Source organism: Acinonyx jubatus, chromosome C1 (assembly GCF_027475565.1).
Source record: "Acinonyx jubatus isolate Ajub_Pintada_27869175 chromosome C1, VMU_Ajub_asm_v1.0, whole genome shotgun sequence".
NCBI lineage: Eukaryota > Metazoa > Chordata > Mammalia > Carnivora > Felidae > Acinonyx > Acinonyx jubatus.
The window spans coordinates 95,426,051-95,447,058 of NC_069381.1; the positions used below are offsets into that span (position 1 = coordinate 95,426,051).

At 37.2% G+C, this 21,008-nt stretch overlaps 1 protein-coding gene across 2 annotated transcripts in view; it reads left to right on the plus strand.

Annotated features, from left to right (window-relative positions):
- MAGI3 (membrane associated guanylate kinase, WW and PDZ domain containing 3) overlaps positions 1–21,008 on the plus strand; it is a 244,627-nt gene that overhangs the window by 140,627 nt on the left and 82,992 nt on the right. For both annotated transcript variants that reach the window (XM_027058313.2, XM_027058315.2), the window contains exons 2-3: positions 4,592–4,708; positions 19,064–19,183. In XM_027058313.2, the coding sequence (XP_026914114.2) occupies positions 4,592–4,708; positions 19,064–19,183 (237 nt within the window). The remainder of the gene's footprint in view (positions 1–4,591; positions 4,709–19,063; positions 19,184–21,008) is intronic.

Genomic DNA, 21,008 nt, shown 5'->3' on the forward strand with positions numbered 1-21,008 from the left:
GAGCAGCTCACAGTTTTTAAAAGATGTATATGATTGGGACACCCGAGTGGCTCAGTCGGTTAAGCTGTGAACTTGATTTCAGCTCAGGTCATGGTCTCATGGTTCATGAGATCAAGCCCCACCTAGGGCTCCATGCTGACAGTGCACAGAGCCTGCTTCTGATTCTTTCTCTCCCTCTCTCTCTGCCTCTCCCCTGCTCATGCTTACTCTCTTTCAAGATAAATAAACTTATAAAAAATTCTTAAAAGATGTATATGCTGACAAATGGAAGAAGCACATGATCACATTAATACAGAGCTAAGTAGACTGTAAGAAATGAACATTTAAGAATTTTCTTCTCTACAGGCCAGAGCTCAAAAGTAGCTAAGATACTTCAGAGAGCACGGAATGCTTTTAAGGTGATGTCTGGAGCAAGAACAACAGGAAGGAAAAAGGAAGTAGGCTTGCTTCGTCGGAAGATGTTGTTAATGTTAGCTGTTTGCAGGCAGAAATCCGACATTTACCATTCTTACTTCGCTTCCATAATCTGGAACTAGCAGAATTACTCTTCCAACAGTTAAAGGAAAACAAACAGCCTGAAATGGGAGAAATTAAATTTAAAAAAAATGAGGAGGTAGTAAAAGTTCCATTCACTTTAAACGAATGTACATTTTCAAAACTCAACTGAATCGCCTCCCGGGAGTTGAAGGCACTGAAGATTTTATCTCCGGGTTATTGTCAGTATTCTTTATGAAATCATGGGGAATGTGGAAAGTACCAGGAGACTGAAGAGAGGCAAATGTTCCAGTTTCCAAAAAGGCATGAAATGGATTGTGAAAAGCCAAGTCCACTTCCTTAACCTGAAACTGGCTAAATTGAGGAGATTGAAAAAATATAAAATAATTTAAGTGTTTAGAAAAGAATAGGATGGTGACCATGAATCAGCGTGAATTTATACGAACGAGATATGCCAAACCAATCTCATTTTTCCCCCCGATTCTGTAATTACTACTGGATTAGAGAATAGTACAGTCATGTAATACCTTGACTTTAGCAAGTGGTTGACAAAGTCTCTTAGACTATCATTACGGAAAAGGCAGTGAGATTTTGACAATTAGATTGATTTACAGCTGGTTCCATGGCCACAACCATGGGGTTTATCTAACTAATAACCTGTGTCTCCATACACGGATTCCTCTGAGAGAACTGCTTATGAATATTAATTTGAATATATTCAGAAAGTATGGATTTATACTTAGGAGTTCTTTTGACTAAAGATTTGTATTTTGAAACTTGAGTGCCTGGATTTATTCATATGATGGACATTTCGGTTACAGACTTTTCCACACCTGAGCTGTATTTGTAAGGTATATAGATCTATTTTTAAGTTCCGCGAATAAACTTATAAATCACTTAGAAGTCGGGGAATAATCGTAACACTTAAAGCGAAAGGCTGCCTGGGTGGGCTGAGTGGCTGCCTAAATTATGAAGAATCTTTTCTCTTACTTGTTGAGTGACAACTGTATTAACCCCAAGTCAGTGTTTTTTTTATACCCTTGAAATGTCAAGTTTCTGTGAAACTCTGCCTAAATAAAAGACAGAAGTTTCTTTACAGCCTGATAATATAGATATACTCAGCCGTGTTTCTGTGAGTTAACGTTTCTGTTGGCCTTCTAGTAATTCCATAGTCATCTGCCTACTCCGGATATTTGTGTTCTATTTTTTTTAAAGCAAATTCCCTGGAATCCAGTCAAAGAAGGAGCTATAATATTCTGTCCCCTTACAGATGTTCCTTTGGTTTCTTGAGGCAAGGATGTCCATGATGACCACTACATCCAATGTATTTTACTATTAATTATTAATCTTAAAGAATGCCAACCCATATGAGTTGTTAATCTTTTATAATTGACATTTCAGTGATATTTGCAATATTTTGTCTCCAACTTTGAAGGTGCTGATAACTTTTTTGAATGGCTCGCACATTTTAAATAAAAGATCACATTTGTGAAACTGTCCTTCACCCTTTCCTTTGCAACTCTTTATCTCCCTGTTGCATCCAGAATCTCCGCAGGGGTTGCGGGTGATAATTGAGAGTTCAGTTCCAGCCCTGATAATCCTGGGTACGATTCTCGGAATCTAGTTCTTTCTGCTTTACCTGGCCTCTCAGTCTTAAGATCTCGTAGGTCCTTGAAACAGAAAATGTGGTGTTTTAACTTCAATATCCACCTTAAGAAATCCCTGTATGCTGTAACTTGTGGTCTGTGATTTTTATTATGGCTCTGTCTTTCATCATATCTAATTTAATGGATTAAATCTGTTTTAAATAGATTAAAATCCAATCTGAGTTCTTAGCATTTTATAGTTACCTCTGTGAGCTATACCATATATTGCAATAAAGTTTCAAATTAAAAAAAAAAAACCAAAATCTGAGTTAAAGAAAAAGTTTTGACTCAGATTGTCTGTTTGAATTACAGAGGCATTATCCTTTATCCAAGTAGAGTGTATTCATGAAAATATGTCGGATAGCAGGCTTTTAGATATTGGAGCCTGTACTATAATATCTTAAATGGGAATAAAACAATGATGCATTCTCTCTCAATTCATAAACTCTAAACGCCTGCAAATATCACTAAGACTTCTCAGCACCTATAAAACAATCCATCAAAGGTTTTGGGTAATATTTATTACAAAGCATTTGGAACACACCTTACCTATTTATAAAATACTTAATAAACTCATTATTGGGTATGTTTTTGTTCAATAAGAAATGAGACTGTACAGTACTGATTAGGAATTAGGTTTTTCTTTCACCCAGTAATGAGCAACTACCGTGATGAAAATGCGAAATGGCGTAATATGATTCCATCTGAATGGAACTCAGGTGGGTGGAGCTCCGGAATGCCCGGAAGAAGCAACTTCTGGGACCAGGGATTCTTCTGTGTTATCCCTGTAAATATCTGTCAGGCTTCCTTCTTTGATCACAGACCTGTCTCCCTTCCTCAGCATCTGTTTTTGGCAAGGCAAAACAGGGACTTTCTGGTTTGTGTTTATTAGTTTAGGATCCGAATGTTATCTCTACACTTTAGCAGCATCCTGGTTTTCTGCTTATATTAACACCATCTCATTTGGTTTTGCTTGTTTATACCTGTGAGAAAAGACCAAAAAGCGGGGGGGGGGAGGATTAGAAATGTTACATTATGGAATAATAGTTGAAAAAATTAACTGATATGCGGTAACCTTTTGCCTTATCTAACCTTGTCATAATTAAGCTGTTCCAAATAAACAAAGAGTGTATTTTAATCACCCAGTCATTTCTTACTCAGTACAGTAATCCATTCTGTCGTAACATTGCTCTTTGGTAATCATGTGAAGCCTTATCTAATGAACAGTGTTTGGATTGCTTTGATTTTCATTTCAAGTTCAACCTTTACTATAAATTCACTGCAATCAGATTCCTGCAGTCCTCCGTTTTTCTGCTTAACGTTTCTCTGAGAGCTCTAACAGTCCTCTGTTTAGCTCCCATTTTCCCCACAAATAAGAAAAAAAAAAATCCGTCATTCTCTTATTTATTCATATTGGATCTAAGAGTCAAGTGAATGGACAGAAAATGCCTGTTCAGATAAGCAGAAGGTTCTGAGGTAGAGCCCATTTGGCTGACCAGTGCAGGTGGAAGCATGGTTGGTGAGGGGTTGGCATGAATGGTTTTGGGTCAGAGATGGCTAAAGCTAGAACACGTGGAAGTTTGGATTTTATTCCAAGTGCAATAAGTAGTCATGGGGGTGGGGTGGTGGTGGGTAGGCTAAACAGACTGGTGATTATCTGGTTTATGTTTGTAATCTCACTCTGGCTTCTGTGCAAATGGTGGGAACAGGAAGGAGGCAAGAATGGATGCAGGGAGTCTATTAGAAGGCTGTTACAGAATTCCAGATGGGAAATGATGCTGGCTCAGATTAGGGTGGAGGTGATGGGAATGGAGAGAAGTGGACAGTATGGGATATGTTTTGGAGGTAGAAATGACAAAAGTTGCTAATGGAGTGGATCTGGAGGATAGAAGTGAAAAGGAGAAATCGGAAACTTCTGATTTCTAGCTTTTGGGTTTGTTCTGCTGGGTTGACAGTGCTATTATTTGCTAAGACGAGGAAAACTTGGGGGAGGGTGGAATTAAGAGTTCTGTTTTCAGGTGAAGATTTGAGGTGCTTATTTGACTTTCAAACATATCTGTAATATACATGAATGAGTTTGGTGGCTTTGGAGCTGGGTGGACCTAGGTCAAGAATCGAGACGTAAGAACCTAGAAGTTACCTCTATGTAGATGGTATTTAAAGCCAAAGATGGAACTTACTTTGGGCATTTGTCATATTCTCTAACCTATACCTTCTCCCTCCCCTACTACTGTAAAATTATGCCCACATTATATATTACAGGTATGTATATTTTAGTACTATAATAGTTTGTTTTTAGCAAAACTTTGTTTTTAGTAAAATACTCTGGTTTTTTTTTTCCTGTTTATAGCTAAAAGCTTTAAGAGCAGTCAGTCACTGGCATCAGTATCTAACTGGAGATCTAACAGTTCTGTGTTTTTTCTTCTGTGTTTTTTTTTTTTTTTTTGTAGGCAAAGTCATTAATAAAGATTTGCGACATTACCTGAGTCTTCAGTTTCAGAAAGGATCAATTGACCACAAATTGCAGCAAGTGATCAGAGATAATCTCTACTTGAGAACCATTCCATGTAAGTATGAGATGGAACAAAAAGGAAAGGAGGCCGATATATCCTTATTTAATTAATCAAACATGTAGAAATAATTCAGTAGAGTATCTCATATGAAATTGGGAAGACTAAGTTGGAACACTAGATTGAAACAAATACTGGATAAGGAGAAACGTTTTCAGAGGTCATGCAGGACTTGTGCTTTTAAAATAGAAAAGCTAGAAGATTCTATATTGTAACTTTTTAAAAAAGTCATTAGGCTTTAAGAGTTTAGGATTAACACAGGTACATTTTGCTAACCTGATTTTCTGTTATAAATCAGTTCCTAGAGTTTAGTCAGTAAGAAGACTTTTTTTTTTTTGCTCTCAATGCCTTGTACACTGAGGACAAACATTTTTGTATTAATTATTAGGACATTACTAACTTTAAGATCTGCCCCTCCTTCAAAGAAAAAAAAAGTAGCACGCTGTGGCGTCTTTGTGGTAATCCATTTTGAAGTTTTATCTAGATGTTTGTATATCTATTCCAGTTGCCATAGTTTTCATAGGACCTGGTTCTTGTTATAATGATGCGTGTGTGTGTGTGTGTGTGTGTGTGTGTGTGTGTGTGTGTGTTTATCACATAACAAGACATCACGTATGCTTACGTTTTGGTTTTAGAGCAAGTTGAGGAAGAACAAGCAGTAAACAATAAAAAGTCCTAAAATGATGTTCTAGTTTGTTTTCTTTTTCAATGTATTTGTAACTCCTTGTAGACAGTAGCTCTCTGAATGGCTCTGAAATTTCTTTATTTCTTTTTCTTGTTATTTACTCTTACACAGTGTCCAGTCCATCACCAAGCCTTTCTAATCACGTTCCTTCAGTATCGATCCTCTGTACTACCTTAGACCCTCACCCTTTCTTGCTTGGACTTTTTTTTCTTTTAAAACAAATAGAATTATGTAGTGGCAAAGAGCTAGGTAAAAAATCTAGATCCTTGGACAAGTTACTTGATTTTCCTGAGCCTCAGAATGTCCATATGTAAAATGTGAGTAACAAGAGATAACCTTACGTAGTTATTAGAATTAAAATGAGAACATGAATGCAAACCTCCTGTCCTGGAGTAGCCTTCAGTGTCTGTCCCCTTCCCCATTCGAGCTGCAGCCTCGCCTTCCACCCACAACCCCTCCACCTGGTCTGTCTTTAAAGTGTACGTTTGACTCGACTCCTGTCCATCTACAGCTGTCCATCTACAGTTTATCCTTCAAAGTCTCGCAGTGAGTACAAGTCCAGACTCTTTAGCGTGGTATAAACTGTTCTGGTTTTTGCTTTTAAATCCAACTCCTTATCTGCGATTTCCTCCTATAAATCTGCCTTGTCAGATTTCAGAATCGCAACTCCTGCCTCTTTTTCTTTGCATTTGCCTGGTATATCTTTGTCTGTCTTTTTATTCTTCCACCTTTCTGAAGCTCTTCGTTGTACGAATAGTGGTGGAGACTTTGTAGCCAGTGTGAAACTTTGTGTATATTTATTGATGGGATCGAGGTCTTTAGTCTCTGTTTTGTCACGGCTTTCTGTTTTACCCATATACACATCTTTTATATAAAACCTTTCACCAAGTAGTCTATTTTATATCCTCTCTCTCTTTTTAGAAAGGTTTGTATCCTTATTCTAATGGCTACCTTAATATTTTTATGTAACACCCTATTCCTCCTTCCTTCTTTTTGTTTTTGTCCCAACTGTGAGCAATATTAAATGATCTAGTTATTGCTTCTTCCTCCCTCCCATCACGTGACTTGAAATAATATCTTCTTACTACAAACAAACAAATTCAGCAAGCTTTTCATATGCTTTCCTCATTTTCACCATTTTTTGATACTTGATCTATGTCTATATTAACAAAGCAAACAGCCATTGCCTACGGTACTCTCACCTTTACACTCATCATTTATTCTTTATCCTGTGAGCAAATACGCACTGAATCTAACTGCCAATTCTTACGTTGTTGTTTCTTCAATAACTTTGGTTTTCTAAAGCTTCTTCTCCATGAGATTTCCGAGGAAGGAGTCAGAGGATCATCGTAGTTGGCCTGTGGCCTTTATACTTTTAAGTTTGTTTGGATGTGTATGAAATATTTGGCTCATATTTTCTTTCCTTGACTATCTTGGCTCTGTTAGTCAGTTATTTGTCTTATGGCATAAAGCATTGCTCTTTGAAAGTCTGAAAACAACCTGATTTTTATTCCCTTCTAAGTAATTTGGTATTTTGCCTGCATGGGTGTCTCAGGGTAGCATTCATAGCTCTTGAGCTCCCTCTTCCCTTGTTAAAACAAGTTAATAAAAATACGTACTTGTACTTTCTGCTGTACTCTGCACTTCCACTTGGATCTTCTTTTAAGTGTACTTGTACTGTCCTAGTTTTGCAATTTTCCCTCAGTGTGTGGTTTTGTCCTAGAAAGGAGCTATAGTTTATTCAGTTTTAATTCATTAGACCCAAACAGCTGCAGCCTTTTCAGATCCTAACAGGACCTATTAACCTACCCACTGAAGTGTCCATAACTCCTCCAAGAATGCAGTGATATATCGGTAACCGTTAACACACCAAAAAGTCTGTAATTACCATTCTTTACTAAAAGATACTAAATATTCGTGGGGACAATTCTGATTCCAGGTCTGGGACAAGGAAAGGATAAGATGTGCTTGGAACATCTAATTGAACCAGAAAGTATGTAAATGCCTGAAAAACTATGGTGACGTATCAGAAGCACATTTTCAAAAAAAGTCATCTAGAAGGGGTGCCCACTGACAAAACCTGAAACAATTTGAGCAAAAAAATTAATAAGAGAAAGAAAGACTTCTCCATTATCAGACACTGCACCGTAGAAAGGACAAGACTGTGATTCCTAAGAGAAAGGAGACTATACACGAAGGAGTCCTATGGTTCCTCGGTCTTCTGCCTAGAGGCACTTTCCGGGCCACAGCACAGGGAGGGAGAGCCCAAGCAGAGTACAGAGGATTCTGAGTTGAAGGGACAGAAATCTGAGCTCAAGAAGTCTGAAGTGCCTGAGATTTGCAGGACAGTGTCAGAGAAGAGAGAGCTAGAAAGAAAAGGAGCTCAAATAATCTGCACAGGTGTCCCCTTGAGTCTGTTGCTGAAGACCAAGCTGAGAATGTATAGGATGAGACTCCACATGGCCAGGCAAAGACTCTCTGGGAACTGTAAGGCTAGCAGTTTCCAGAGCTTACATAGGGCTGGGAGAATCTGAGTTCTAACCCACCTGAGTGAAGAGACCTCGTAAAGGTTATGGCTTGCTAGTAGGACTAAAATTGGTGTAAGCTCCTTGGAACCCACTTTAACAAAGTTTAATTAAGCAAGCCCCAAAATATCAAGCAGATATGCATATGACTTAACTGTTGGCAGAAAGAAAAGAAGGGAGGGAGGGAGGGAGGAAAGGGGGATTATCAACACTCTTTAAAGGAAGACAACAAAATCTTGACACTGAATAGCATAATATTTAAATGCCCAGTGTCTAATAAAAATTATTAGATGAGAAGAAAATATGGCCCACAATCAAAAGTCAGCTGATAGAAAAAAAACAAAACAAATATAAACACGTACAACCATACCACACATTTAGTCATAAATATGATCAAGGATTTAAAGAGCCATGTGAATAAAATTAAGAGAAAATGGAATATTTTTTTAAAAGAACTAAATGGAACCTTAGAAAATCAGTGGATAGGCTTGATAGCAGGGTAGAAGCTACAGAAGAGAAAAATCAGTGAACTTGAAGACATAGCAACGTAAATGAATCAAACTGAAACAGAGAGGAAAAAGACTAAAGACATAAACTATTTTTTTTAAGTAACCAGAGAGAGACATTTCTACTTCCACCATGAATGACTAACTGGTACTGGATTACCTTCTTACTGTAAACAACTAGAAATTGGTCAAGATATATATAACAGCTATTTTCAGAAATAGGATTATAGGCAGAACAGGACTGTGATCTGTTCATATTGAATGATGCATACTGTCAAAGCAGAGATGGGGAGGAAACAAACAAGATATGTGATGAAATAGGCTGAAAAAATTTTTAATTTGACGAAAACTATAAATCCGCAGAACTATGGATCTCAACAAACCCCAAACAGAAGAAACGTAAAAAAAACACATCTAACTGTATCATAATCTAATTGCTGAAAACCAGTGATAGAGAAAATGTGAAAGACAGAAAAAAGATGCATTAAATACAAGGGAATAAAGAATGACTGCAGACTTGTCAACAGAAACCAATACAAGCCGGAAGTCAATCAAATGTCATTTTCAACATGCTGAAAGGAAAAACTGCCAACCTAGATTGCTACATACAACAAAAGATTTCTACATCCTTAAGAGAAATAAAGAATTTTTCAGACCAAAAATAAATAAATAAAAAATGGTGAGGGAATTTGTTACCAGCAGACTTGCACTATAAGAAACAGTAAAGGAAATGCTACAGATGGGATGAAAATGATACCACAGTGATAGAACTGGAAGGAAATAGACTACTTCTTAATTAGAGTTCAAGATTTCAACACCCTCTTTAGGGAAAGTAAGCAAAAAATCACTAAGGTGATTCTGACATGGATAACACTTTGAACCGACTTGACCTAATTGCTATTTACTAGAACATGCTTCCCAACAACAGAGGACTATACATTCTTTTCTAGTGCACATAGGACATTTACAAATAAAGACCACACTCCAGGCCATAAAACAAGATTCAATAAATTTAAAAGGATTTAAATTATACAAAATATATCCTGTGATCATAAAGGGATTGCAAGAAAGCACTGAACAGAAAATCATCTGGAAAATCTCTGAATATTTGGAAATTAGCACACTTCTAAATAACCTGTGAGTTAAAGCCACAAGGAAAATTACAAAATATTACGTCAGCATCTCAAAACATAATCAAACCCAACATACCAATGCTGCTGTTACAACAGTGTTTAGAGGGAAATTTATAGTGCTAAATACTTGGAAAATAATAAATATGTCAATCAATGATCTAAACTTCTACTTTAAGAATTTAGCAAAAGAAGAGCAAAGTAAACCCAAATTAAGTAGAAGGAAGGAAATAATAAAGACAAAAGCAGAAACTGATAAACCAGAAAATAAAGAAAAATCAATGAAACCTAAAGCTGGTTCTTTCTGATCAATAAAACTGGTATACTTCTAGCCATACTGTTCAGGTGACGAGAGCGAACACACTATAACAGCATCAGGAGTGAAAGAGATAGCATCATTAAAAATCCTACAGATGTTAAGTGAACAATCAGGAATAGTTTGAACAACTTTGTGACAGTAAACTCACCAACTCAGATGAAATGGAAAAATTCCTCAGAAGGCAAAAACTACAAGTGCTCACTCAAGAAGAAAGAGATAACTGAATAACTTCTAAGTTTATTAAAGGAATTGAATTTGTAGTTTGTAACTTTCCCTCTAAGAAAGCATCAGGTCCAGATGGTACAGGTGAATTGTTCCCGATATTTAAAGAAATAATACAAATTCTACACAGATTCTTTGAGAAGATACAGGAGGAGGGAATTTCTCAACTCATTCAATTCTACAACCAGACAAAGACATTCGAAGAAAATAACATTAGACACAGCTTTTCGTGAACATAGACTTAAAACTCCTTAAAATATTTTAGCAAATCAATATATAGCAATATGTAAAAAGGACAATACATTATGACCAAGTGGTATTTGTCCCAGGAATGCAAGGTTGGGATAACATATGAAACTAGTATAGTAATAGACTGGAAAACAAAACAAAACAAAACAAAACAAAATATGATCTTTTCAAATAGATGCAGATAAAACATTTGACAAAATTCAACTCCCATTCATGGTGCTTCATGAGTTCTACCAGTGCACCTGCTGATTTCCTTGCAGTTTCCTGATGAGTTTGATGGGCACCCCAGTGGCTCCCCACATTTCAACAATATCCCCTGTAAGTGGTTTTCTACTGGGTTTCTGGCAAGTCCAGCCAGGGTCCCAGATGGTTTTGTTAGGTTCAAAACACCCCCCACCACAGGCAGCTTGCTGGCTAATTTCATCAGTACTCCACCAGGTTGTTCCCTGTCCATCAGCCTTGACCCACCAACTGTGAACCAGATCCATCACTGCTACCACACCTTCTCCACACAGGTCTGAATCCCAGAGTTTGGGAGCGTTCTTCCCTTCCAAGTTTGTTCCCCACTGGAGTATTCTCCCTCAGCTTTAGGGTGCTCTTTTATTTCCTCTTAGTTAATTCCTTGTAAATAGTTAATAATTGGTTATATTAAGCTGGCCTTGTTCAAGTTGCCATGTTTCTCTCCTGTCTGGATCCTGGCTAATACAGAATCAGTGCTGGTAGTGGTCCCAGGACACAGACCTGCCAAGAAGGGATTTTAGATTTGGTTGTGTTCTTGGGCCATGAGCACAGTGCCATGTTCTTTCCAGTGGAAAGCCGGGTGCTCACAGTTCATGACAAGAAGTGGCATCACAGTTTGATCCCCGTATAAACTGCGGTTCGTTATGATGAAGAGTTAGCTGAACCAAGCACCGTGGGAACCCACATGACTGCTGCCCTTGACCATTATAGCAGGAATGATGGCCACAAACACCGTGGTATGGATCGATTCTCCTGAGTGTACCAACCACTTTAAAAATCAAGTGGTTTGTTATTATTATAAACTTATATAACAAGATTATGGTAACACTTTTCAACACTTCTCTCTACCTGATACAGACATTTGCTAATAGAAGACATTAAAAGATGGGAACATTAACACAAAATAAATGCCAAATAAAAATCAGTTAAAATTTGGAAGAGTACTGCACATATATAATATTTGAAATTTTCACTCCTAAAATGAAATTATAAAGCACACAAGTATCAATTGTATTAGCCGATAGTTCTGACTTTGCTTGGTTGCAAATATTCCGGTATAGAAAATTTTTCCATATTGCATCGATGCTCTTCAAATTGTTAGGCGCTAGTTAGTGGTCATTTGAATAAGCTTGTTTTCTTTTTTAATGGTGAAAATATGTTGTCTCCTTGCCCTGATGTTGGTTTTGCCATTGAAATCCATATTGCTTCTACCTTAGATTTTAGACCAGTTTCTGATTTCAGGTTTGGAGTGTTCCACAACAATGTTCACTTCTCTACGCATTTCTTCTATTACTTACAAAGCACTGAAACTCATAACACATACTCAAGCAGTGGAAAAGGCCAAAGGACATTGTTGGATAGTATTCAAATAATATTCAGATCTTCCTTCAAGGTTAAATGATTACATAGAATCCCATGTCAGAACTGCCAACTTAAGGACTTGTTTTGCTTTCAAAACCTGTGATTTTTTGGGGGAATACCAGTCATAGGATTTATATAAAGTATAGACGCATTTAATCTCACTAATACTGTATTTGCAAGAAAGACTCACTGTTAGCAGACAGGGCCTTGACCTCACACTTGTAGCCCAGGGAACAGCTGCAAGTAAGACTGACGAGTGCATTGTGACTGCTGCTCTCCCATGTGCTGCTGTGGAAATGCTAACTTTACCGTTTGGTTTCACTTTTCAGTATTTTTTGCTCTTGATTTCAGTTGATATCCTTAGATTCCTTCAAATCAGTAATGTGTCTGTCCAATGATTAAGCTTTAATTCTCACAGGAGAATTGTAATACTTTGTTTTCGCATTTTCCCTACCAACTGATTTTTCTTGGGCTTTTGAAAAAGTAAATTTGCCAAGAAACTTCAAGAAGGAATTCTTACATGAAAACCCTAATGTAAATCAACTGCAGCTCTCATATATGAGTTGGTGAGACTGCAACGTATACTAACTTTAGGGCATTTTCTTTTCAAGTTAAGCATAGACTTACCATACGACCCAGCATTTCCTAGATATCAACCCAACATAAATTTAAATATATGTCTGCCCAAAGACTTGTAACTTTATAGCTTCTTTATTTAGAATGTCCAAAATCTGGAACCAACCCAAATACCCGTCAATGGGAAATGCATAATCAAATTTTGGTGTATTCAATAGAATACCACTTAGGCAATAAAAGTACATTGAATCACAACAAGGATAGATCTCAAAAGCCTCCTGCTAAGTGAAAGAAGCCAGATACAACCCACTACTGGAATCAAATTAATGTATGATTCTGTTTCTATGAGATTCCATTAAAGACAAAACTACAGTGACACCAGATCAGTGGCTGCCACAGGGTGGGGACTGCAAAGAGGCACAAGAAAACTTTTAGGGGTGATGGGTCCCCACACTCACAGAATTGTACTGTTAGAATTAGTGAATTTTGATTGTAGGTCAATTATATCCAAATAAAGTGACCAAGTAGATTCTCACAATTGTATTCTTTCTGTATTCTCAATAATTAGAAAATGGAAGTTTACAAAAAATATTTATAATAGCATATAGGTATTTGAAATACCTAGAAATTAATCTCAAAAGAAGCGTAAAGACTTCTATGAGGTAAAACTAAGGGACCAGGAAGAAGATGTAAATATACTGACAGATTTCTTGTTCCTGGATTAAAGATTCACTATGGTGAAGATAACAGGTCTCCTCAAATTGATTAATAGATTCATTCTAATCCCATAAAAATTCCAGCATTTTTAACCTCTTTCTCTGATTCCAGATTTTATATGGAAGGGCTATAAATGGAAAAAAACAGAATAGGTGAACCTGCTCTCCTAAATATCAAGATTTATCATGAAAATATAATAATTACAGCACTGTGATAATGGTGCAGGAATGATCAGTGGGTAAATGGGATATAATAGAAAATCCAGTCACACACCTAGTTTTATGTAGATGTTTCTGTATAAGATTTCTGTGACAGAAGTAATATGCCTGATCAAAGGGAAAAATAATTGACTTTTCAATAAATTGTGTTGAATAGCCTTCTGGAAGAAATCAGAAGCCTGACCACTATCTCCCATCAAGTCAAGAAAGATCTATTTTAGTGCATTAAACTATTAGGTGTAAAAAGCAAAGTTGTGATGCTTTTAACAAAGAATATAGAATATCTCCATGGCCTTTGGAAGGATTTCTTCAACGAGGCACGGAAGCATTAGCTATAAAGGAGAGGATTGATAAATTTAACTACAATAAAATGAAAAACTATTATCATTAAAAGACCATTAAAAAAGATGAAAAAAATCACAGGGTAGGAGAAGATACTGTCTGTTCTGCTACAACATTGGTTTCTATAATAACCAAGTTCATAGATGATTGGTAAGTAGGTGGGATAATGATATCAATTTAATGGAAGTAATATTGGTTCTTTCCATTTCCTCCAGCAAGCTAATGTTTTGTGTCATCAAGTAGCGGCAAGTAGAAGGAATATACAAACATAGTTGAATGTTGTATGCACCATACGTGATGCCCGTTCACCTTGATTTGGCCTCTTCTCAATTTGAACATGTGCTTTATCTTAAAATCATTTATTGCACATTTTGCCTGATCTTATCTTCATTATTCAGTAGCCTCAGCCCTCTTCATACCCTTCCTGTCAAGCTATCTATTCATTTCTTTTTTTTTAAGTCATTTTCTGAAGACAAAGAATTTTACTTAGTCTGATATTTTTCTTAGGAATTTAAAATCTTTTAAATTGTATTAATATTTTTAATTAGGGGGGGTTATTGGTTTTGCTAGTGCTCTGGGTAACGAAGTTGCGCTAGGTTTTGAGAAGTCAACTCTGACCCTATTTTCTCCATAACCTCTATCTACTATTTGGGGAACACAGTTTTGCGTAGAGCACTGTTTCTAGGAGGCACATTTCACATATTTGCAGAAACTTCCCCTTTGCGATGCTGTATGTGACAGGATGGCAGTGCTTCCTCAGTGCTAAGATACAGCTATTTCACACTTTAACCTCTCTCCAGTTGGATTGTAGCTTTCGGTAGGTGGTGTCTTTCAATTTTAATTGTCATTTTGTTTTCTTTTTTAGTGATAAGATAGTGGTGCATTTTAGAAGCCGTTGATTACTGAGATTTGATGATGCACTGTCGTATCCAGAGTGTAAAGAAATACACATCAAATTTTAGAAGACAGGCAAGGCAATAGAGAAGTGGCAAAAGCCTTGAACAGTCACTTCACAACTGAAGAAATATCTATGGCTAGTAAATATTTGAAAAAGAACGTATAATCTCAAAAACCCAGTTGTACATTAAACACACAGTGAGATGCCTTTACATGTCGGCAGAAGTTTAAAAACTTGGCACATGTTAATGTGGACCTAAAAGGATGCATATGGCATGATTCTATTCATATGAAGTTATAAAATAGGCAAAATTAAGCTATGTTGCTTAGGAATGCATTACATAGTTGGTAAACATTTGAAAGAAGAAAGGGAATCATCATCACAGATATCAAGATGGTGGGTACCTTTGGGGGTGAGGGGAAGGAGAGAATTATGATTGGAGGCATTCAAGAGGGCTTTTGGTGTCCTGGTGATATTCTCTTTCTTCGCTTGGATGGATTTGATACATTACTACTTGTTAAACTTTACATATATGTTTTATGAAACTTTCTATAGGTTTCAGAATAAAGCAAAAGAGTGGAATGGTCAGTTTTATCAAATGTTGACACAAGGTCAGGTGATATGAGGACTGAGACTCGAGCATTGGGTGAAGCAAAGTGGAGACTCCTGATGAATACAGCGGATTGTCTCAGCGGAGTGTGTGGGGCAGTGATCTGATTGGAATGGGCTCAAGAGAGAGTGAGAGGAGAGGAGTTGGAGACTGTGTGTAAATACGATTCAGAGGAAGTTTTACGTAAAAAGAATTATAGTGGTGACTGGAGGCAATACAGAAAGTTTTACATTAAATATATAGAGTATCAGGAGAATATAAAGATAAATTTTCTGGAATGCTGAAGACAATGAGGTAACATAGAGAAAGGGAGAGAACTTTTTATGTGTGTGGGATTATACATTTTTGGGGATAGGATGTGAAAATTTGTAATAATCCATATTTGTTAAGAGAATTAACATTAAAGCTACTTTTTAAGTCTTGGAAACGTATATGTCACACATAACATTTCATATCTACTAATGGAAAGAATCATGAACATCATCTTGCTCAACACCACTTTGCAGAAAGAGAAGGAGGCCCAGAAGGATTCAGTGCTTGTTTAAAATTCTACTGTTAATAACAATTCTAGACTAAAATATAGAGTAACTCCTGCCCCTTGGATCAGTGCTGTTTTTATAGTGTTAACTGTAATATGGTTTTCTCTTAAGTCGAGTTTTATATAATCATTATGTGTTATAGTAGAGTTTATTTGGATAATATTTTAATTAGCCGTTCCCAAATAACAAACCAGCCCAGCACTTAATGACTTGAAATAACCATCATGCATTATTTCTCATGATTCCATGAGTCGGATGGACTCAACTGGGACAACTCTTGTGGCTGCAGTCATTCGCACCTCCACGCAGATTGTAGGTGTTAAGATGGCCTCACTCACATGTCTGGAACCCTGGTGCTGTTTCTTGAGTGAGGCTCTCTTATCATAGTCTAGACTACACTTCCATTCTTGGTGGTGGAACCATTCTAATAAGGCAAAGATGAAAGCCTAGACTCCTGAAATTGTACAAAATCACATCCTCCACCTTAAATTACTGAAAGCAAACCATAGATCCAGTCTAGATTTCAGAAATGAGGCAGGAGGCTGCCCCATCTCTTGATGGAAGGAGGTACAAAATATTGTGGCCACGTTTTTCATCTATCACAGATCACTATAAATTTTAAATTTAATCATTAAATTTATTTTCCAATGTTAACTTTTACTTTATATGGAGCTAAGAGCTATTAGCTTTTTGGGGAATCTAACGATGTAGTTTAGTCAATATATATGAAAAAACAAATTTGACAAAAAAATATTTAACAAGAAAGAAAGTTATGTTTTCCAGATTTTGTATCCTCTGTGACATAAAGCACATAAAGAAATGCTCATTTTTATAAGAAGTTGGGTAAGGATGAGGGGCGAAATTTGTTGAATACAGTCTTTGTTGCTTACAGTGTTGGCTTAATTGTTATTTTCTGAGATTGTTACCATTAATGGTTTATTAACATCTTTATGGAGTTTTTTCATGTTATAGAATGTAATGCAACTAAAAAGTAAGAGCAATTAATAATTTCCCGTGAATTATAATAATAGCATATTTCTAGACACTGCTAATTATATTTGTGTAAAATTTCATGTAATTTACTTGACAACTGTCTATATTGAGTACCTACCATGATTCTTTCACTGTGCTAAGACTTGGGGCTATTACTTTGAACCACTTAGATGTGATTCCTTCATGTTCCATACCCCAGGAAGGTTTCTTGAAGAAACTTTTTTTTTTTAATGTTTATTTTTGAGAGAGAGGGAGAGAGAGAGAGAGAGAGCATGCGCACACACACATGGGGAATGGGAGGGTAGGGGCAGAAAGAGAGGGAGCAGAGGATCCAAAGCAGGCTCTGCACTGACAGTGATATGGGCCTTGAACCCACAAACCGTGAGGTCATGACCTGAGCTGAAGTCAGTGGTTTAACTGACTGAGCAACCCAGGCGCCCCACTAAAGAAACTTTCTAAGCCAGGAATTAGCTGAGGTAAGAGTGGGAAAGGGAAGAGGAAGTCTTCCAGAGAAAAGAATGGCTTGGACAAAGGCCTTATGGAGGTGAGCAAATGCAAGAAACATTAAAAGAACTGGGGGAAAAAAAACCCTCTTATGTTTAAAGCCTGGAATATGAAAGGAGTGAGGCAATACAGAACCTGGAAAGGTAGAGTGTGGACTTGAGTGCTAAAGATCATGGGAAACCTTTGATTGATTTAGAGGATTTTTGCCCAGATGATTGTTTTAGAGAAGTCACTGGCTACAGTCTGGGTAAGGAGAGTAGCCAGGGAGAGCAAGGGTTGAACCTAGGAGACCATAGATAGTGATATGAATTAGGTCAGTGTGAGAATGAATTAAAGTATATAAATCCTAGAGATATTCAAGAGATGGAATCAACCGGATTTGTTGACTAGATGTGGAATAGAGAGAAGAACCTAAGATGGCGGACTTGCCAGTTTCTGGCTTGGAGCGCCATTAATGAATAGGGAGCAGAAGTGGAGGAAGAGGTTTGGGAAGGCATTCTTACACAGGATTTGCCACAATATCCTAACTCTGTTTCCTGGCTAAATACTTAGATCTCTTTTTTGTATTCTCTACTGTTTGAAATAATTTTTCTAGTATCTAGAACTGATAATAAATTTTCAATTTAATTCATATTCAGTAAAATTCAGTCAAAGGTAGCAGTGCTGCCATAACTTGAATTTATACTTTTGATCTGAAATATTTTGCTTTAGCATGAATTCTTTAATAGACAGAAATTTAGTATTGTATTGCCATAGTATATTTCATTAAACAGTGTATTTCTGAAGTGTTTGAAATGACTTAATAATGGCTAAGGTGTAATATGTGAATACCTATCTTAAGCCTTTTATTCATTAATCTAAAATAATTTCATAATTAAAATTTGTCCAAGTTTTTAAACTAGAGTTTATTAAAAGAACCTTTAAAAATTGTGTCTCTCTTTTTATTGTCCTTCATGACGCTAGGAAGTAGAAGGTTAGCTTACATTTATTCCAGGGAAGAAACAAATGTAGCTTGATGAAAATGAAGTCTGTATACACCTGAGACTAATACTGTATGTCAACTTTACTTCAATTAAAAACAAAAAAGAATACCATGTCCCTCAAAATATGAAATATGAATCTGTCATTGATAGATTTATCTTTCCTTCAGATGTTAAGTAGTGATAATTGAAGTAAAAGAATTAACTGTTGGGGGCGCCTGTGTGCCTCAGTTGGTTAAGCATCCAACTCTTGGTTTAGGCGCAGTCATGATCTCACAGTTTGTGAGATCAAGCCCTCCTTTGGGCTCTGTGCTAAGAGCACGGAGCCTGCTTGGGATTCTCTTTCTCCCTCTCTCTCTCTGCCCTTCCCCTGAGCTCACTTGCGCACACACTCTCTCTCTCTCCGAAAATAAATAAACTTAAAAAAAAAAAAAAAAGAATTGTGTCTTAGAAAGTTAAGCTTCCTTTGACACTAAAACTTTTTTTAGTCTTTGTGGTTCAAATTTCATAGCTATCTGTAGATTTTGTTAAAGTGTATTTAGTCATTCTACATTATTTTCCTACTGTCACCAAAAAATGTTAAATCTAAAATTTTCTGATCGTCATTCTAGAAGGTACCATATATTCAGTAGTGTGTTTCTCCCATGTGTTCTCTATAGACTGTATTTTCTATTCTCAATATTTTGTAAGTTTAAAAGCAGTTTACAACCTATTTTTTTTCTTGTTTTTTTCCTTAGGCACTACAAGGGCCCCCAGGGATGGGGAAGTACCCGGGGTGGACTATAATTTCATTTCTGTTGAACAGTTCAAAGCACTGGAAGAGAGTGGCGCATTATTAGAAAGTGGAACGTATGATGGTATGTCCCCAAATACTGACAATGGCAGCAACCAAGAAAACTATCTGAATTATTAGAAAACTGACTAGAATTATTTCAAAGGGAATTTGATCAGTAAAATACCATTTTTGTAAAAAAAAATTTCTGTTGGTCTTTGGGAAATTTTTCTTTTGGTCAGGCTCTTTGTCATTTGCTAACTAAAATGGGATTAAATAATAAGCAGAAGCATTCCATCATATTATGAAGCTGATTGTGAAGAATGTACTGAAATCATTCAAACTGGCCAGTTTGCATATTTCATAGAAATTCATATTCATCGTGTGAACTCAACATGTGTTTGTTGATTGCTCTCTGTTTGTGGTTGGGAATCCAAATACTGTGTACTCTAAAAAGTCTACAGCTTGGCTCTCTTGGAGAAGAGAGAAAATAGATTGGGGGGGAAAGAACAAAAATAGAATAATTGATTTTCTTTTCTTATCTCTTCTCTACCCACTTGATTCTAGGAAGCAGAGACTTAAGATCAGTTTCAGTTTTTAAATGAAGCCACGTTCCGTCCTTTGTTCCCCCTTAGCCTCCGCTCTCCCCTGGCAAGCTTGTCCGCTCCATGGTTTCCCGTACTCCCTCATCATTGCTTCATCAAGCTGTCATGGTTGCCTTTTTCACAAGCTCGATGAAGGCAGCATCATGTCTTTCTTATTCAGAAGTATCCTTAGTGTCTAGAAATGGTGTTCAATAAACACTGACCTTGAGTTCAGCGTATCCAAACATGCATTCGTGTGTATCCAAAAGAGTAATTCGTAATTTCTCTCTTTAGCTGCACCCTGGGCTCAAAACAGTGGAGTCGTCATTTGCTTCCTCCTCTCTCTCCTATTCCCACGTGTCTCCTACCAAATCTAGCCATTTCTTTGTCTGTAGCAGCTTTTCCAGTGCCTTTCTTTTCACTCTCACACTTCCTTGTGGGCCTTGGACTGGCTTGCGTCTGGGCTACTATGGTTCATGTCATTTGTTCACCTTCTTCCCTCCGTGCTCCCCACCTGCCCATTGCTGTCGTGCTAGCCTTCCTCCGGCACAGCTCTGCTTGTGAATCCTCTTCGGAGTCTTCTGTGATTTGCTTTTGCCTGCTTAGTTTGCTGCAGCTACGGGTTCTGAGCTTAGCTCCCACAACTCATTCATTCATTCGTTCATTCATTCATTCATTCAGCAACCCATTTTTTTTTAATTTTAAGTTTATTTGATTATTTTGAGAAAGCACTAGCAGAGGAGGCAGAGAGAGACAGAATCCCAAGCAAGCTCCTTGCTGTCAGCGCAGAACCCAGTGCAGGGCTCGATCCCATGAACCATGAGATCGTGACTTGAGCTGAAATCAAGAGTCGGAGGCTTAACTGACTTGAGCCACCCAGGCACCCCTCAGCAACCCATTTATTAAGTACCCACTATATGCCAAGCAGTGTAAGAGGGAATAGTGATACTGTAGTGAACAATATTGAAATGATACTGCCTTAATAAATCCCATATCTAAATATGAAGTTAGTAAAACAAACAAAATCAAACATCAGAAGGAGATGTTATGAAGGAAACAAAAACAAGAGATTTTTTTTTTTAACGTTTTATTTATTTTTGAGACCGGGAGAGACAGAGCATGAACAGGGGAGGGTCAGAGAGAGGGAGACACAGAATCTGAAACAGGTTCCAGGCTCTGAGCTGTCAGCCCAGAGCCCGACGTGGGGCTCGAACTCACGGACCGCGAGATCATGACCTGAGCCGAAGTCGGCTGCTTAACCGACTGAGCCACCCAGGCACCCCAAAAAAACAAGAGATTTAAAGAAAATAGTAAGAATATCAAAGA